The sequence below is a fragment of the Eulemur rufifrons genome, chromosome 10 (genome assembly GCF_041146395.1).
Source record: "Eulemur rufifrons isolate Redbay chromosome 10, OSU_ERuf_1, whole genome shotgun sequence".
Taxonomy (NCBI): Eukaryota; Metazoa; Chordata; class Mammalia; order Primates; family Lemuridae; genus Eulemur; species Eulemur rufifrons.
The window spans coordinates 9,691,554-9,708,154 of NC_090992.1; the positions used below are offsets into that span (position 1 = coordinate 9,691,554).

Genomic DNA, 16,601 nt, shown 5'->3' on the forward strand with positions numbered 1-16,601 from the left:
ACCCAGCCAAAAACTAATTATTAGCAAGTGTCTCTCTCTAGAAGATTAAGAATGAAGAAAATCATACTTATGCGATGCCAGAGACTAGAAATTGTGATCTTCTTGTAAGAAATATGTTTTATTTACCTCAACCTCCTTTCATACTTTGAAAACTTGCTCTAAAAAAAGAACCATTAATATGTCAGTTTGGCATTTCTTTTTATTTGGTCTGAATGTCTCTTTAAAAAAAAAAAAAAAAAAGCAACATTTTCTTCCCCATACCTTGCCTTTCTTATAACCATAACAGCTTTGTGCAGAATCAGAGGCAGTTTTTCTACAAAAAGGCAATGATCAGTATACAGGATATAGTATTTTCCTGTATCATGGTCTCTGGCAAGAGAGTATGACAACATAAATCAAATATATTTAATACAAAAATATAATGCTGTAACTCAAATAAATTGCTATTCATTTAATCCCCTTTTTTTTTTTCCTGATTCTATAGTAAATGACTTCTATTCCTAAAGCTCAGGTTAAATTGGGAGTTAAAATCAGACCCTCGTTAGAAAAAAAGGAGACACAGAGAAAAGTGGTTTAGTAAAAGTAAACTCAACAACACAGTTAAAATTAATTGGGAAAATTTTAATAAGCATTCAAATGTACTTTACATCAATAACCACAATACTGAAATTGTGAGATTTTAAATATTTTTCTCATAAAAGGTTAGTGATTTTCTTTTTCTCTTGGGAAACGTGGAGACCCAACTATGAGCATTGATGTAGCCAGTCCAGGTCACTAAGGTTTACTAATTATTTAAACAGACATTCACATTTCACGTCTACAATAAGGTAGACTGTGAACTTCTTGTATCTCTGAATTTTAGCAAAATCTCCATGAGATAATTGACAGGAATGTCAACTTTTTGAAGTGCACACTCAAAGTCCTGCATTTAGATCGCTTTTTTTGCTGTAAGTGCACCTGACTTAAGGATACAGGCAATTTTCTTTCCTAATTCCTTGGGAAAATATTTCTGTAATAACTCTTATGTCTACTATGACTGGGTTGTTTTTAAGAAAGATTATCAGCTTTGTGGTTGATATCCCACAGTTGATAAAAATCTATCAAAAACATTGTAATATAATTTGCAAGGAAAAAAGTTGTTTTTCAAAGGCTGCAGGAACAGGAAAGAAATAGCATTTCTTATTTGTATAAACACAAACACTTAAAGCTAGTCACACTCCAGGTAAATCCAATATAGTATTCAAAAGTTCTATAAAAATGAACAAAAGATACATGTTTACTTCCATTGCTCCAACAGTCAAATGTAAATCTGCATAAGAGTTGCGCTGTAGCAGTTTGCTGGTCCAATTTAAGAGTTCAAGGTCCTTTTTGTGTATTTGGCCCACTGATGTCCACATCCCAGAAAAATTCAGTTCAAAAGACGGAAATTAGGGCAAAGACTCCATATAACAAAGCACAAGGATATGCTACTAAAAGTTGCTGTCCTTCCATGGCTAACGCAGAAATAAAAATTTTGGAAGCAGAAAAACTGCACCAGCCAATAATCCCAGCAGTGAGAAGGATTCCTACCATTCCTCTGTTAAGGGACAAGGAAAAAAAAAGGGAGAGGAAAAAAGCAATTGAGATTAGTTATGTAAGAACATTTTAAATCCACATGTAGACATATGCAGAAATAATCAGGATATTTTTTTCCAATGCTAAAATGTACCTCACAGTAAATTTAATGATGCTTACTCATTTCGTGTGATAAAAAGCTCATTTATAACTACATTTTGCTCTTTTTAAATACATGGTTTCTCAACCTTGGCACTGACTGCTGACATTTGGGCTGGACATATCTTTGTTGTGGGGGCTGTGCTGTGCATTGTTACGGTGTTCAGCAGCATCTCTGGCCTTTCCCCATAAGATAACAGTAGTACCCTTTCCCCCACAGCTGTGACACCAAAATGGCCTCCAGACAGTGCCAAATGTCCCCTTGGAGGCAAAATTGTTCCTGGCTGAGAAACTCTGTTTTAGTAGAAAATAATCTCTGTAAAATTCAAATTTATCAATTCTTAACACATGGGAAGAGTGAAGTAGTTTCTACACTGAAAATATGAAGTATGTTTATTCAAACCAGGAATACTATACAGCATTATCTTGCCAAATGTCTAGTATCAGACAAAGGATTGACATATGCTCTTCTCCTAAACCTCCATTTTAACTTTTTTTATTTTTGAGACAGTGTCTCCCTCTGTTGCCTGGGCTAGAGTGCAGTGGCGTCATCACAGCTCACTGCAACCTCCAACTCCTGGGTTCAAGAGATCCTCCCACCTGGGCCTCCCAAAGTGCTGGAATTTTAGGTGAGCACCACCATACTTGGCTAATTTTTCTATTCTTTGTAGAAATGGGGTCTCGCTGTTACTCAGACTGGTCTGGAACTCTCGGCCTCATCTTCCCACCTTTGCCTCCTGAAGTGCTAGGATTATAGGCATGAGCCACCATGCCCAGCCCCACTTTAACTTTCTAAGGGAAACAAAGCCCTATGATTGGTAGTGTCCAGCACTAGCCACAAGGAGGAGCTTGTACCGTTGAGAGAGATTCTCCACACTGGCCATAAGGAGAAATTATATCGGCTGTAATTTATACCTTTTTTTTAACCTAACCTATCATTTTTAAATTACACATCTTTAAAGCACCTTACAAGTACATCTGAGGACATGGTAGGCTAGTAACAGCCTTTTGTCATAAAAAGAATATGTTTCATTTTCAGTTAAAAAGCTACCAAATAAAGAGTATTTATTATTCATACGTGTGGCATATGCCCAATGGTTTCAAGAAATTAGACATGATCTAAAAAATATCAAAGGGTAAGCATAATTTTAATACTCTAATGATCTGAACTTTGTAATGTAATATTTAAGTTAACAGTCATCACTGATCAATTTGTTACCACTATGATACTGATAAACACAAAACTAGTGAAATTCTTGATCATGAGTAAAAAGTAGAGATGGTATAAAAGATTTAAAATTTATTCTCATTTCCACTGTTCATTACCCAAAAACATGTAGCATAGTTCTTACCTACAAGAGGCACTATCTGACATGTTTGCTGAATCAGTGATTTGTCTCAAACTGAAGATGAGGTGAATCCTATTACACAAAATTGGTCTATCAAATCCCAAAATAAAGATCAGTACTTACTGCAAAGAAAATATTACTGCAAAGCTGGAAAGCAGGATCATGGGAAGAAGACAATATCCAAGGACGCTTGCCACACAACCAAATGAAACACCTGTCATACTCATTAAGTTTAATAAACAGAACATTCCTAGACATCCAATTGCACTGATCCCGTATACATAACCAAATTGGATTTTGCCAGCCTATGGATAAAGAAAAGATTACAGGTTAAAGGTCAAAAAATAAATTACTTGGGGCCTTATTTCACCTAAAACGGTACATGGAAGACAGAAGATAAAATTCATGAGCCTCAAAATCTACAAGGGTTTCTATACATTAAGCAGAGAAGTAAAATATGGAGCAGAGTAGTTTTTCATTCTTCTTAACTTTAAAGTACAGAGATATTTGATTTTCCATTTTCCAGTTGGCATTTGAGCTTGGCATAGAATGGAACAAATAAAGAGACAAAAATCATAGTACAATCACCTAAAATAGTATTAATAGATTACTCTAGCTGATTCTAAGTAAATAAACTAGAGATACAAGATGGAAAGCCATTCAGAATGTTTGAATAATAATAACATCATTTGAAAGCACCTAATTCCACCAAAAATGCCCCAAAGCAATTTATTCTCATTGATGGGTGTAGCCATAAACTTTTAAAGCAGAAATTGTATCATTTACTTGATATGGGTGTTAGAGGAACGAGGAGAAAGGAAGCCAGGATAAGCAGGAAGCCAGGGTTCTGTGGGGAGGGGAAAAGAAAAGGCAAGAGGAATATAAAGGAAGATATTTCTTTCTTTTATCATTTTCTCAAATTGTTGATTTATACAGTCCTTAGCTAAAGCAAACAAACAAAAAAACCTTAAAAATTCTACTCTTATAAAAGACATCAACAAACAGTCTTAGGACAGCAGAGACTGGCTAAATTGGAAGCATCTTACTATTAGTCAAGCTTTGTGAACAAGCATTGTATTCAGGCCACGCTATCACTAAAACCAGCCTACAGAGAAGCCTTCGAAAAGTTCCTGATTTGTCTGAATTTTGTCATATAAAACTCAATCACAAGAATGCCTCTATAGATTATGTTAAGTAAAAAAATCCTTGGGATTTTTGTTAGATTCACTAATTATTTGTTAATACATGATTAAGAGTGCAGAAGTTTGAAAAAGCTCAGCTGAGTTCACTGATGAATTCATGAATTCACTCATGTAGTAATAATAAAACCTCACACTTGTATAGTGTTTTTAACTGTTGAATGTATTCTCACATAACCTGTCTTACGTTAGCTTCAAAACAATCCTGTTAGGCAGTAAGGATTATTATCTATCAGAGGGAGCTGAAAAATTAAATGACTTGGTCAAGGACAGAGTAGGAGCACTGAGTTCAAACCCAGCTCCTCTGACTAAAAATCCTATTTTCTGTCCATTATATTATTTATTTCTTATAATTCAGAGACAAAAGATAAAATAAAACAAATATTAACAATTATCTTTGCAACTTTTCTTTTTGTTTTCAATATGCTGTAACATTCTTGAAAAGGTGACAGGAAAAATAATATATAGGAAAGTAATCATCGGCATGACTACAACAAAACATTAACCAAGGAATAGAGATTAAAAATGCTATCATTTAAAAAAAAGAAACAGCAATACGGTAAAAATTTTTGTCAATATCTGAAAAGTAGGAAGGAATTCTGATGAGGCACTGAAGCCATGTATGTTATTTATTTCTGTTTGTGTTATTCCTAATAATTGGATTACTTCTTACAACAAGAGATGATTTTTAAATACACTATGCTTACTATGGACAGAGAAGTGATGAATAGGTATATACACAAGCAACTCAATACTATCCAAAACCCATGAAAGACTAGAGGTATAAGCAGTTTCAAACATGGCTTTTGGTGGAACATTCAAAGGCTGTTGTTTAGTCTCACACTGAGAGCTGAAACTAGAATCTTACCAGTAACAATGTGGCTCCAAAGGCAAGGCAAAAAACCATTGGTCCTGCCAGATCAGTCTCATTCATGATGCTGCCATCTGCCACTTTTAACGGATGTAACACTGTCAGTGTTTTTTGCCAGATGTGGTCAAAATTGATACCTAACTCTAAGGGAAAGGAAAATAAGAAATTTAATTAGGGTGTGTAATACACCTTTAATTCAGCAGAATCTATTAAATGTTGGAACAGGAGACAAAATGACATATCCAGCGTCAAAAAAGGATCTCGTAATACCAGATGACATTATTTTAGTGAATCCTCGATACCAGTCTTCCTTGCTTGTGGTGCTTAACCCACAAATAATTTCTAGTTTGTTGCTGGAAAAGGGCTTGAATATGATAAAACAGATGCAAAGAACATCTGAATAGGGTTAACAGTAACCTGGGGCTTCAAGAATAACTGGCGGCCCATGAAATTGTCTACAAAACTATGTCTCTGTACATATGTCTGCATTTTTCTGAGGAGACTATTAACAGCTTTCATTAGATTTTCAAAGGGTATATGGTCCCATCACCTCCCCCCACAAAAAGTTCAGAACTACTGTCTTATAGGTTTTAGAATACAATTTGAAAACCACCATATTTTTTAGTTATGTCACTAGTTCTGCCAGTTTATTTCCATGTAGAATAACAGATACTCTGCTATGTCCTTTTACTTCTTCCACTAATAGAATTTAATTAATAAGTTAAAGTTGATCTCACACAACATACTTTATTATCATTTTATCTGTTAAAAATCTGGTCCCCTGTGGCCCAATGTGATTTCATTTACACTCTGTTGAAAATGAGTTATTTAGTAGAAAATTTATTTTTACAAGATTATTCTTTCAAAGGAAAAAAAACAACAGCTCCAAACTAAGATTTATTTTCACTGACCAGCGGGATACAATGGAGTACTATCAAGTGTTGCAACCAATCCTACCTTCTAATAAAGGTGGCTCATCCTCGAAGTTGTTTCCATAGAATGGCTGAGGGGAAGCTGGAGTATACGCCTGTGTCGGGTGGTAAATCTGCCCAGTGTACGGCTGCTGTGGTTGCATCATGTCTGGCGGGACAAACCGGCCTTGCTGCGAGTAGTCGTAGCCAGCATACTGTCTACAAAGCAAATGAAGTGAAGCTTCTCAGAAGTATTTCAAGCCCTGGACAGTTGGTCTCTCTTAAATTCCTAAGTTTTCATTTGACAGCTAGAGAATCTTAGTCATGCCATTTCTAAGATATCTAGTTTGTCAGTTTTTATAAATGGTGGTTGAAATGACGAATAAGATCATGCTGATTATCTGCAATGAAAAGTCATCTTTCTTATAATCTTCCTGATAATGCCAATATTCCCTTATATAGCACTTAAGCATTTTGCAAACTATAAAACTTAAATGTTAGGAGGTGAACAAATGAAAATTTTAAACATTTTGTCTATTATTCTCCCTTAGTAAATATATATAAGATATGCTATGAAATAAAATCTATGCCTAAGACTATGAATTAAAACAGGATGACAGACTTTGTAGTACATGTGGTGCAATTTTCCATTGTAATTTGGATGCCCTTTGAATTATCACACTTCTTTACTCTTTGTAGTATGTTATTTTTTGCAAGTGGACAAATCTCTTCAAAAACAACCATCAGTTTCAAACCAGAGTGGAAAAATCAAGCTTGTTCTTTGTCAAAACTTTCTGAAACATTATTAGTACATCCTGCAGTATTTTTAAGTTTTCAAGGTAGTTGTACACTTATTGTCTCATTTGATATGTTCTATAGCAAGCCTTGCATTTAGAGGGAAAGGCTTTACCGTGGCTATCTTAGTGACCATGACAAGAGGGAATAAAAGGATATTGAAGCCACACCTTTTTTTAAATTATTTCAATAGATTTAGGGGTATAAGTGGTTTTTGGTTACATGGATGAATTGTAAAGTGGTAAAGTCTGAGCTTTCAGTGTACCCGTCACCCTAATAGTACACATTGTGCCTGATGGGTCATTTTTCATCCCTCACTGCCCTTCCCCTCCCCCTTATTCCACCCGGTATGCCCCAGTGTACCCATAGTGAAGCCACATCTTTAAACATCTGTTTCATGATGTTCAGGAAAAATATGACTTATCAATGGTACTTATCTAATTACACACTAAGAAATACAGACATGAAATAATTATTTTAAAAAACAACAGCTGAGAAGCCTTAGAAATCCTTTAGTCTAATACCTTTTAAATTTTCATAGTCATACCATCAGTTGTTTTCCATGAACTGACAGGCTCACTTCATCCATTTTTGAGAAAATGTTTATGAAACACTCAAGTCTGAATAACCATAGTTTGTTAAGTGTTCTTTCAAATAAAAATCGTGTCTATAAAAAGCAGCCGGTTCAACTTGCAACTCAGATTGCACAGGAGCATTTCCTACAGTCAATCATCGTGCTTTAGTATGCAGGAGAAGTCCTTTACGACTGTTTTCTATTTTGTCATAGAAAATATTAAAGAAGTGTGTGTACTCAAGGGTCAGGATTTAATAAAACAATAGTTCTTACAGCTTCATCAAGGAAATCTTTAAATGAAACTAGCTTCCTGCCCACCCTCCAACAAGTGTGTAGTAGTGAAGGATGCAATGACTACTAGAAAAATTTGTTGCCATTGCCTTGATTCATACTCAGACCAGCAGTTTTACCAAAGATTGCTTTGACAACTTCACAGTAAATGTCAACACACCTAAAAAGGTATATGATATCTTACTATTGTTATGAAAATAACTTTTGACCTTAGAGATTCCTTGAAAGGTGTTAAGGACACTCTGGGATTTACAGTCCACACTTTGAGAACTGCCAATAGAGACTTATAAATTTCATATAAGGAAGATAAATACTGCAAGCAATTGACCGTTTCAAAGGTGGCACCATTCTTCCATTTTCAAGATGCAAGGTGACAAAGATAACACCATGGTATTTTACTATTTTCCTTTTCTGGCAGGACCTGTTCAGGAAAATTTCTGACTCAGTCCTGCCGGTTTTACACTAAAACATGATAATGCAGACACAATCTTTACAGACTAAAGCAATACACTTTTGTGACAGGGAAAAGGAGCAGATACTAAATCAATACTCTCATAAGCACTCTGTACCAACAAAAGACAAAGCCTCTTAACATATTGAGTGGGCTACTTAAGTTCATGAAAATCCTCAGATATACCATATAGTATCTATCAGTTAAGTCAAAGAAGAAAAAATGATAGCTTTCAATACTCTAAAAATATGTAACTAGTATTACTATATACTTTATAGGCATATCTAAAATACAATGTGGGATCTGTCCAATATGACATTCATATGACTCAATAGGTTATGATCAAAGGGCCTTTTGCCTTTTGGGTGTATGAATGTATGAATGAACCTGTGAAATACCCATAGAGGAAACCACAAAATGCTAAAGCTGAGTTTATAGGGCAAAGGCAGAACTGTGGACTAGTAAAAGTCAAGTCAAACTTAAAGACAACACAAGTAATATGCTAAATGAACCTAGATTTTCATTAATAGAGAGATAAAAGTTATCAACTGATCTTCGTTACTGAGTTAGTAAACCAAACAAAATAACAATTGGTAAGCTGAGATGGACATTTAAAATGTCATTAGGTTGCAGATCTATTTGAAGGTACATATTGAAGAGTCCAATTTTTTTTTTTTTATAAAGCTCAGAAACCCAAATAAATTACTGCTACTACATTAGGCTCCTTGTTCTCCCAGGCATCATCTACAAACCCATGTTTGGTAACTGGCAGTAATGATTATATAATCATCTGGAATAAAAACTGCACTACTACTGAAGCAATGCTTACTGGCACATGATTTGGTTGGAATGGAATTGTGAGGATAGCTAACAAGTGCTAACTAGCAACAACTTATTTACAATATGTAACAACTGCTAGGTGGAGAACTGAAATGAGATAATTCTTAAGTGGAATGAGAGGATAAGTCATACCTTCAAGTGATACAAACATGGACAAGATAGGAAAGAAAAGCAGAGACAGATAAACCTAGGAGGCTGCAATCTAAATGCAATAGTTTTGTTGAGTCCAAATACAAAGACCATTTGGTTAAAAACAGGCCTGCATACAGAGACAGGTTCTCCAAAGCCTTGTTGCTGCCATAGGCAAGAATTCATCAGATGGACTCTGGCCAATCTTATATTCATTTGCCCGCTCACAGGCAGACCAATCACCAAAAATATGTATTTAGGTGAATAAATGAATAGAAATATCTCAATCTGATTTTTCCAATTTGGCCCAATTGATCAAGAGATAAATCCTCATTGGTGTGTAATTGAGAATTTAACAGAAAAAAGTGATTCATAGATAGATGATATTTTTACATGCTCATTCCCATTGCTCAATGTATAAAGTTTTAGGGGGAAAACAAAGACTTAGAGTGTATCAAATTAAGCAGATTCAAGGGTCTGTTGGTTGTAAATGGATAGCCTATCCAAGACAGACTACATAGTGGAGCGAATTTGATTTTTGTTTTGTTTCTTAAATTCTTGGGCACTTTCATTCATACTTATTAATTCAAACACATTCTGGTATTGCATGTTTCTCACAGACTGACTGGATACAGCACCTTTCCTTGCCCTCATCCTGGGGATAGTCTTCATGAGGTTTTTATTAGAATTCAGGATCCACAGATGAACATCAGGTGACACATGCATTGTCTGAACTTATATGCACATTTATGTGGATGTTTAAGTGAGTGCATGCATATATTTATGGAAAATAGGCCCGTGGTTTTCATAAGATTTTCGAAGAGATGTGGAACTGTCTAAAAAAGGTTATGCAGCCTTGGTACAGGAAACTCCATTAACAGGAGGCTGGTAAGATTATATCTCTAAGGTTCTAAGGAACTAAGAATAAGATGTCCTAGAAGAGACTGTTAGAAAGCCTTCAGTTCATGTATTTTTGCCAAAACACCAAGACTCTAAAAAGGTCATTTTTTAAAACACTTTAGAGCCTAAAGGCTTTCAGTCTCCCTCTTCAATCTGCAACTGACAACTTCTGTGGTACTAACCATAAGGTTTCAATATAAGGAGTAATAAAAATTATTATCAACTACTATATAAAAATCACCTAATGATTCATAATAGTGAGATTACATCGTTAAACACTGTCACTAAGCACTTTCAATTCGTGTTGATAAAGTCTGAGAGTTGGACTCATTTACCTATTAAACAAGAGACTTTAATTTTTCACCAGTCTCATGGACTAATAGCTTGTCTTCTACTTTGAAGATCCCATCCTCATCTTAAATGATGTGGAAATACGGTTACTAGGAAATAGTTCTTCAACAAGCTACTTTCCCACTCATGGCACACCTGAAGATTTTGCAGAAGATATCAATCTCTAAATAAGGCAACACCTTCGAACCCAAACCAGTGTCACAGATTTCTCCAGAAGAAGTAGGATTATGAAAAATCACACTCTTGATAAAGGACATGTTCACGCATTCAGTTTTAGGCAGAATCAAACATTCCAAATAGGTGTTTTCCCTGCAATGCAGACTAAATTAATTGCAAAAATTGAAAAGTTACTTGCTATAGGGTCCTCCACTTCCTCCATAATCATAGGACTGCTGGGATTGGTCATCGATGCTGTAACTTGTCTGGTAGAAATCCGTGTTTAAGTTTTCGAAGCCTGACATTGCAAATGATCTGTAATAACAGAGAAACGGCACATACGGCTTATACCCAAGGTCCTACTGAATTCGTTCCCGGCACTTTGCTTAAGCAAATATGCCCAGAAGACACCAAATATTTCTTCAGTAATTTGGGGGTGCAGCATTTGGAGGGAGATATAGGGGAAAGACTAAGGAAACGTCTAGTCTCTAAGTTGAAGCCCGTGAAGACATCTCTAACTCAAGGAGCGGAGGATATGCGTTCGCGGGACGAGTTGGTTCCACAGGGGTCTAAAATATCAACAACAACAAAGATGATTCTTCACCTCGGTACAGAGCTTTACAACTGACAACGCGACTGCCTTCTTGCCAAATAAGGCCTGCCACGAAAGCAGAATCTTAGAAGGTCGCGTCTTAATTGTAGTGGTCGGTTCAGAGCACTGGCTTGAAAGGGATCGAGGGTCTGAGCCAAAGGACCGGGGCGCGGCGCCCAAAGACGGCAGCAAGCCGAACTGCACAGGTGTGGAGAGAAGCCGAAAAGCGTGCCGCGGGCCTAGGACACTCACCAAACCTGGAGGCGGCGGTGGCGGCGGCGGCGGTAGCTCCAGCAGCCCGCGAAAACCCCCAAACTCAGTTTCAGACCCTGAACTGGCCCCGTTGCTACGTGTCACAGGGCCAAAGAACTGCTTCCGGAGCACTCCCGCTCGCGCAGGCGTGTTGGCAGGTTTTGTGTTCTCTTTGGTTGGACAACTGTAGGGGCGCGGGGAAACTAATGTGGAGCATGCGCAGTATCGGCCAACTAGGTCGTAGCAGGCCAATAGGAAGAGGGAAAGTGCTTCCGTCAGTCTGGTAAGCGGTGGAGTCAGGAAGGCGCAGGCGCAGCAATTGCTAGTTGCTAGGATGAGGGAGAATTTCTCAGTAGACCGAGTACCTGGAGGAAGGCGGGGAAGCGCTGAACTGAAAAAGACCGAAGCTCCTCTCCTGTCCACAAACTTTGTTCTCTCTGGATTTACTGTTGGGAGAAGCACACCCTTTTTAAAAATCATTATTCTTACTTGATTCAGTTTTTTTCCTAAATGTTGGAGAATGCATGCTCCCTAAGCAAGGAATGAGGAAACTTACTCTGTCATTCTCTTACTGTGCTACGCTGTTAAGTATAGCAGGAAGCAAAAGTCTACGCATTATGTAGGAAAACAGTTAACACTACCTGTCACCGATAAATATTAAATAATACTTACTAGTGACTCTTATTGTTACCATGAATGAATTAATGAGATAAACAAGTGCAAGAGAACTACCATATACCAAGCTCTTACACTATGCCAAGTGTCTAGGCTTATCACATTTAATGTCTACATCATTCATTTGCACATGGACTATATTAAATTGCTGATATTTGATCTACAAAAAATGGCCATTTTATATGATTCAGTCTAAGGTAATGTTATCCTTATTTTTACCAATGAGTAAGTTGTAACTTACCATAATTAAGGAACTTGGCTAAGGTCACACAGTTAAATGTATATATGTATGTACATATATATGTATGTATTTTATAACTGGGGTTTAAAACAAAGTCCATCTCTAGTGTCCTATCTCTGTTGCACAATACTTCCAAAATCCCCACAAAAAAGTTTAAAAATAAAAATTAGGGCATGTGAACGAAGAGTTATTTTTTTAAAGATTGTCAATACTTGAACCAAAGTAACTATGGTACTGGCATAGCTGTGTTAACTATATAATTGCAACTTGTGCAGAAGTGATTGATAAGAAGGAACATTTCACTGCTATTGAGGGATGGAAAGAATAAAACTAAACTGATGGTTTGAAAAAAAGATTATAGTCAGCCTGTATTAGTTTTGTAGGGATGCTGTAACAAAGTACTCTGAACTGGGTGGCCTAGGCAACAGAAATTTATTATCTCACAGTTCTGGAGGCAAGATGTCCAAAATCAAGGCTTTGGCAGGGTTGGTTTCTTCTGAGGGCTGTGAAGGCAAATCTACTCCATGCCTTTTTCCTAGCTCCTGGTGGTTTGGTGTCAATCTTTGGCATTCCTTGGCTTATAGATGCATCACTTTAGTCTCTGCCTTCATCTTCACATGGCTTTCTCCCTGTATCTCTTCACATAGTTTTCCCCTCTGTGCATGTCTGTCGCTGTGTCCAAATTTCCCTTTTGTAAGGGTGCCAGTCATATTGCATTAGAGCCTACTCTAATGACCTCATTTTAACTCAATTATCTCTGTAAAGACTCCATTGCAAAATGAGGTCACATTCTGATATATGGGGGGTATGGACTTCAACATACCTTTTTTGGGGGGTATACAATTGAACCCGTAATACAGCCCTATGATCTTACTGCATTTCTCTGCCCAATCATAGATGGAGCCTTTTGTTATATAATTACTCAAGAGAATAGTACTCCAATTTTTTTTCATTTTGATCAGATACTCATGTCAATGTCAACTTGTTTTCACTACTGCAAAGAGTGGGAAACCTTTTGAATCAAATCCATAGCAATAGAGTCCTCCAACTGCATCCTTTTGGAAGTCTAGTTTAACATTTGGCCCAAAATAAATTCCCTGCATTGGGTTTAAAGTTAGTCCTGGCTGGATACTCACACCTGTAATTCCAGCACTTTGGGAGGCTGAGGTGGGAGGGTCACTAGAGCCCAGGAATTTGAGACCAGCCTGGGCAACTTGGTGAGACCTCATCTCTAAAACAATAAAAAAAAAAAAATTATCTGAGTGCAGTGGCACACGCCTATAGTACCAGCTACTTGGGAGGCTGAGGCTGGAGGATCATTGATCGCTTGGGCCCAGGGGAGTTAAAAGTTACAGTGAGCTATGATGGTGCCACTCACACTAACCTGGGTGACAGAGTGAGACCCCATCTCTAAAAAAATAAATAAAGTTAGTCCTATGATTGTAGAAGGACAAATGCTAGATTAAGTTTTTCCTCAGGGTTTCTAAAACAAAGTGAGAGGCCATTAAATTATAAATGAGTAAAAGCCTGTTAAAAGAAGATATTAATGCCAAAGAATAGTGGTCCCCAACCTGTTTGGCACCAGAGACCGGTTTCATCGAGACAATTTTTCCACAAATGGGTGGGGCAGAGCCGGGATGACATTACATTTATGGTGTAGTCAAACCTCTCTGCTGATGGTAATCTGTATTTGCAGCCGCTTCCCAGTGCTAGTGTCACCACTCCAGCTCCATCTCAGATCATCAGGCATTAGATTCTAGATCTAGAATCTAGATCCCTCACATGCACAGTTTACGGTAGGGTTCGTGCTCCTATGAGAATCTAATACCATCGCTGATCTGACAGGAGGTGGAGCTTATGTGGTGATGCCAGCAATGGGGAGTGGCTGTAAATACAGATGAAACTTAGCTTGCCACTTGGGGCTCAATTCCCAACAGGCCATGAACTGGTACCAGTCTCTAGCCCAGGAGTTGGGGACCACAGCCTGAGAGCACCAATTCTTTTTTTTTTTTTTTTTTTTTAGACAGAGTCTCACTCTGTTGCCCAGGCTAGAGTGCCATGGTGTCAGCCTAGCTCACAGCAACCTCAAACTCCTGGGCTCAAGGAATCCTTCTGCCTCAGCCTCTTGAGTAGCTGGGACTACAAGCATGCGCCACTATGCCCAGCTAATTTTTTTCTATATATATTTTTAGTTGTCCAGATAATTTATTTCTATTTATAGTAGAGATGGGGGGGACTCGCTCTTGCTCAGGCTGGTCTCGAACTCCTGACCTCGAGCGATCCTCCCGCCTCGGCCTCGCAGAGTGCTAGGATTACGGGCATGAGCCACCGCGCCTGGCCAGTGAGAGCACCAATTCTTAAACAATGTTATTTTATTAATTTTTGCACTTATGCTGATTTTTAAAAATCTAAACTGGAACTTTAAAAGTAGGCATTTTTTTTTTGATTCTTCAATTTTTTTCCAGGGAAGGAAAAGTTATTATAATGTAAACATAGTGATTTTCATGGACTTAGATGTGACTTCTTGTTATTAAGACAACTAATTATAATGTTAATTAAACTTTTTTCCTTAAATGAGGGTTATTTTATTTTAAACAATCAGAGGCATGTGAAATCAAACTTAATGATCATTAAATTCTGCAAATTTCTATCTGGTAGTCACAGACAAACAGTTTTGTCTTTTGATTTTACATTAAGTAGTCAAGATATTTTTTACTCTTCCCCTGCAGTCTTAATTTTACACAATTTAATGAAAATCATAAATCCCCTGCTGTCTGAGAAAATGAATTTTCCCCTTTGAAAGAGAATATAAACATTTCTTGGCTCTTGCTAAGATGTTATTTTGGAAAAATTAACATCATTTAAAAGATTATTTGGTTTGGGGTTTATAAATATCATTTCTTTCCTGGACTCTTAACTAAAAGTTCTTCCTCTTAATTCCAAAATTGACTTCCGTACTAAATGTTGTGTTACTCTCCTTTTCCTCCTCTGCAGAAATTAAATGTCTTAACTTCACATTAAAAGTTTGAGAGGGCCCTAGGAGATTAGCCTGTATTCATGAAATAGCTCTAAAGTTAACAAAAATAGACTGATCTTTACAGAAAAATCAGGACAGCCGTGCCTCAGAAAATGACCAAAACAACCCTCTTTTAACCACCTTCACATAATGAGAATTAAAGAGAACTAAAGCTGCCAGGAACCTTGAGGTAATTTGTTCCACACCCTCTGACTTTACAAATGAGGGTCTGAGGCCAAAAGAAGTGAGGGGATGTATTGTAAGACCTAAAATTTCAAGTGCTGCCTTGACATTTCGGATCCTCATAAGGCCCCCAAAGCCTAGCCATGAGTTCTGCTGCTCTTGCCAGATACGCCCAGTGCCCGGCAAGAAAGGCTCCCCATATGGCTAGTTCCCTGTCAGCCACCTTGTTAGGTCTGTCTGGTCTCTGGGTGCCCAGGATCAAGAATGAGTACTGGTACCGAGTGGAGCCCATGATGGAGCATTCACAGATACAGAACAATCCCACACAGTTTATTACAGGAAACAGAAAGAAGTTATAGCAAGTAAAAGTGAGAAAGGAAGCTACACACAATGACACAAAGTGAAAGTATGTTCCAGAGGGAGAGGAATGGATCAGTCTCCACGAATGGAGAAAGACCCCCAAATCTGAGCACACACTGCCTTTTATGTGCTCCCTGGTTTGTCCCGTCCTTCCCCTGCCTGGAAGGATAGGTTGCTGTTTCCCACCATTTGAGGTGATTGATAGCTTGGAGTTATATAACAGATTATATAACAGGTTACATAACAGGTTGGTTATGTAACATTTTCCCTTTCTGCACATGCGTCTTCCCCGGGAATCCTTTATGAAAACTCCCCCCACGTTATGCTAATTAATGGTACCATATTATGCTAATTAGATGGTAATAAGCCCCAGGTTGGTTAAAAGTCACTAGGAGTTCCTTACTGTGCTGGTTCCGACCAGGCAACAGTTCCGAATCGCAATTTGGTTCCTAGCTACAATTCAGTTCCGCTCTCTGCCCTTAGCCAGTTACTTGCCTGCCTTGCCACCCATTTGCCCTCCTCCAGACCTAACAACCTCACCTGGGCCTCAATCTAAGTGGTTTCTCCTCCCTACAAGCTGGTGAAGTTATTCAAACAAGCCAATCACACGCGACAACCCCACCATGGCAACCACAGCTGCTGCTGGTTCACTTTATTCCTGAGTGCAACCACACATGGCCCTGCATGGCATGCAGCATCCTCATTACTTAGGCTGTGAATGTGTGTGATTAATAAACTGCTGCTAATCTCAT

General features: G+C 37.8%; 1 protein-coding gene across 1 annotated transcript; it reads right to left on the reverse strand.

The window, feature by feature from the left end:
* Positions 1–524: 524 nt before the first annotated feature.
* On the reverse strand, positions 525–11,494 carry YIPF5 (Yip1 domain family member 5). The gene is made up of 6 exons (XM_069484156.1): positions 11,375–11,494; positions 10,726–10,845; positions 6,090–6,262; positions 5,130–5,275; positions 3,186–3,367; positions 525–1,576 (listed from the first exon to the last, which is right to left on the reverse strand). The coding sequence occupies exons 2-6, from the start codon at positions 10,833–10,835 to the stop codon at positions 1,414–1,416; spliced, it is 774 nt and encodes a 257-aa protein (XP_069340257.1). The 5' UTR covers positions 10,836–10,845; positions 11,375–11,494; the 3' UTR covers positions 525–1,413.
* Positions 11,495–16,601: the final 5,107 nt, after the last annotated feature.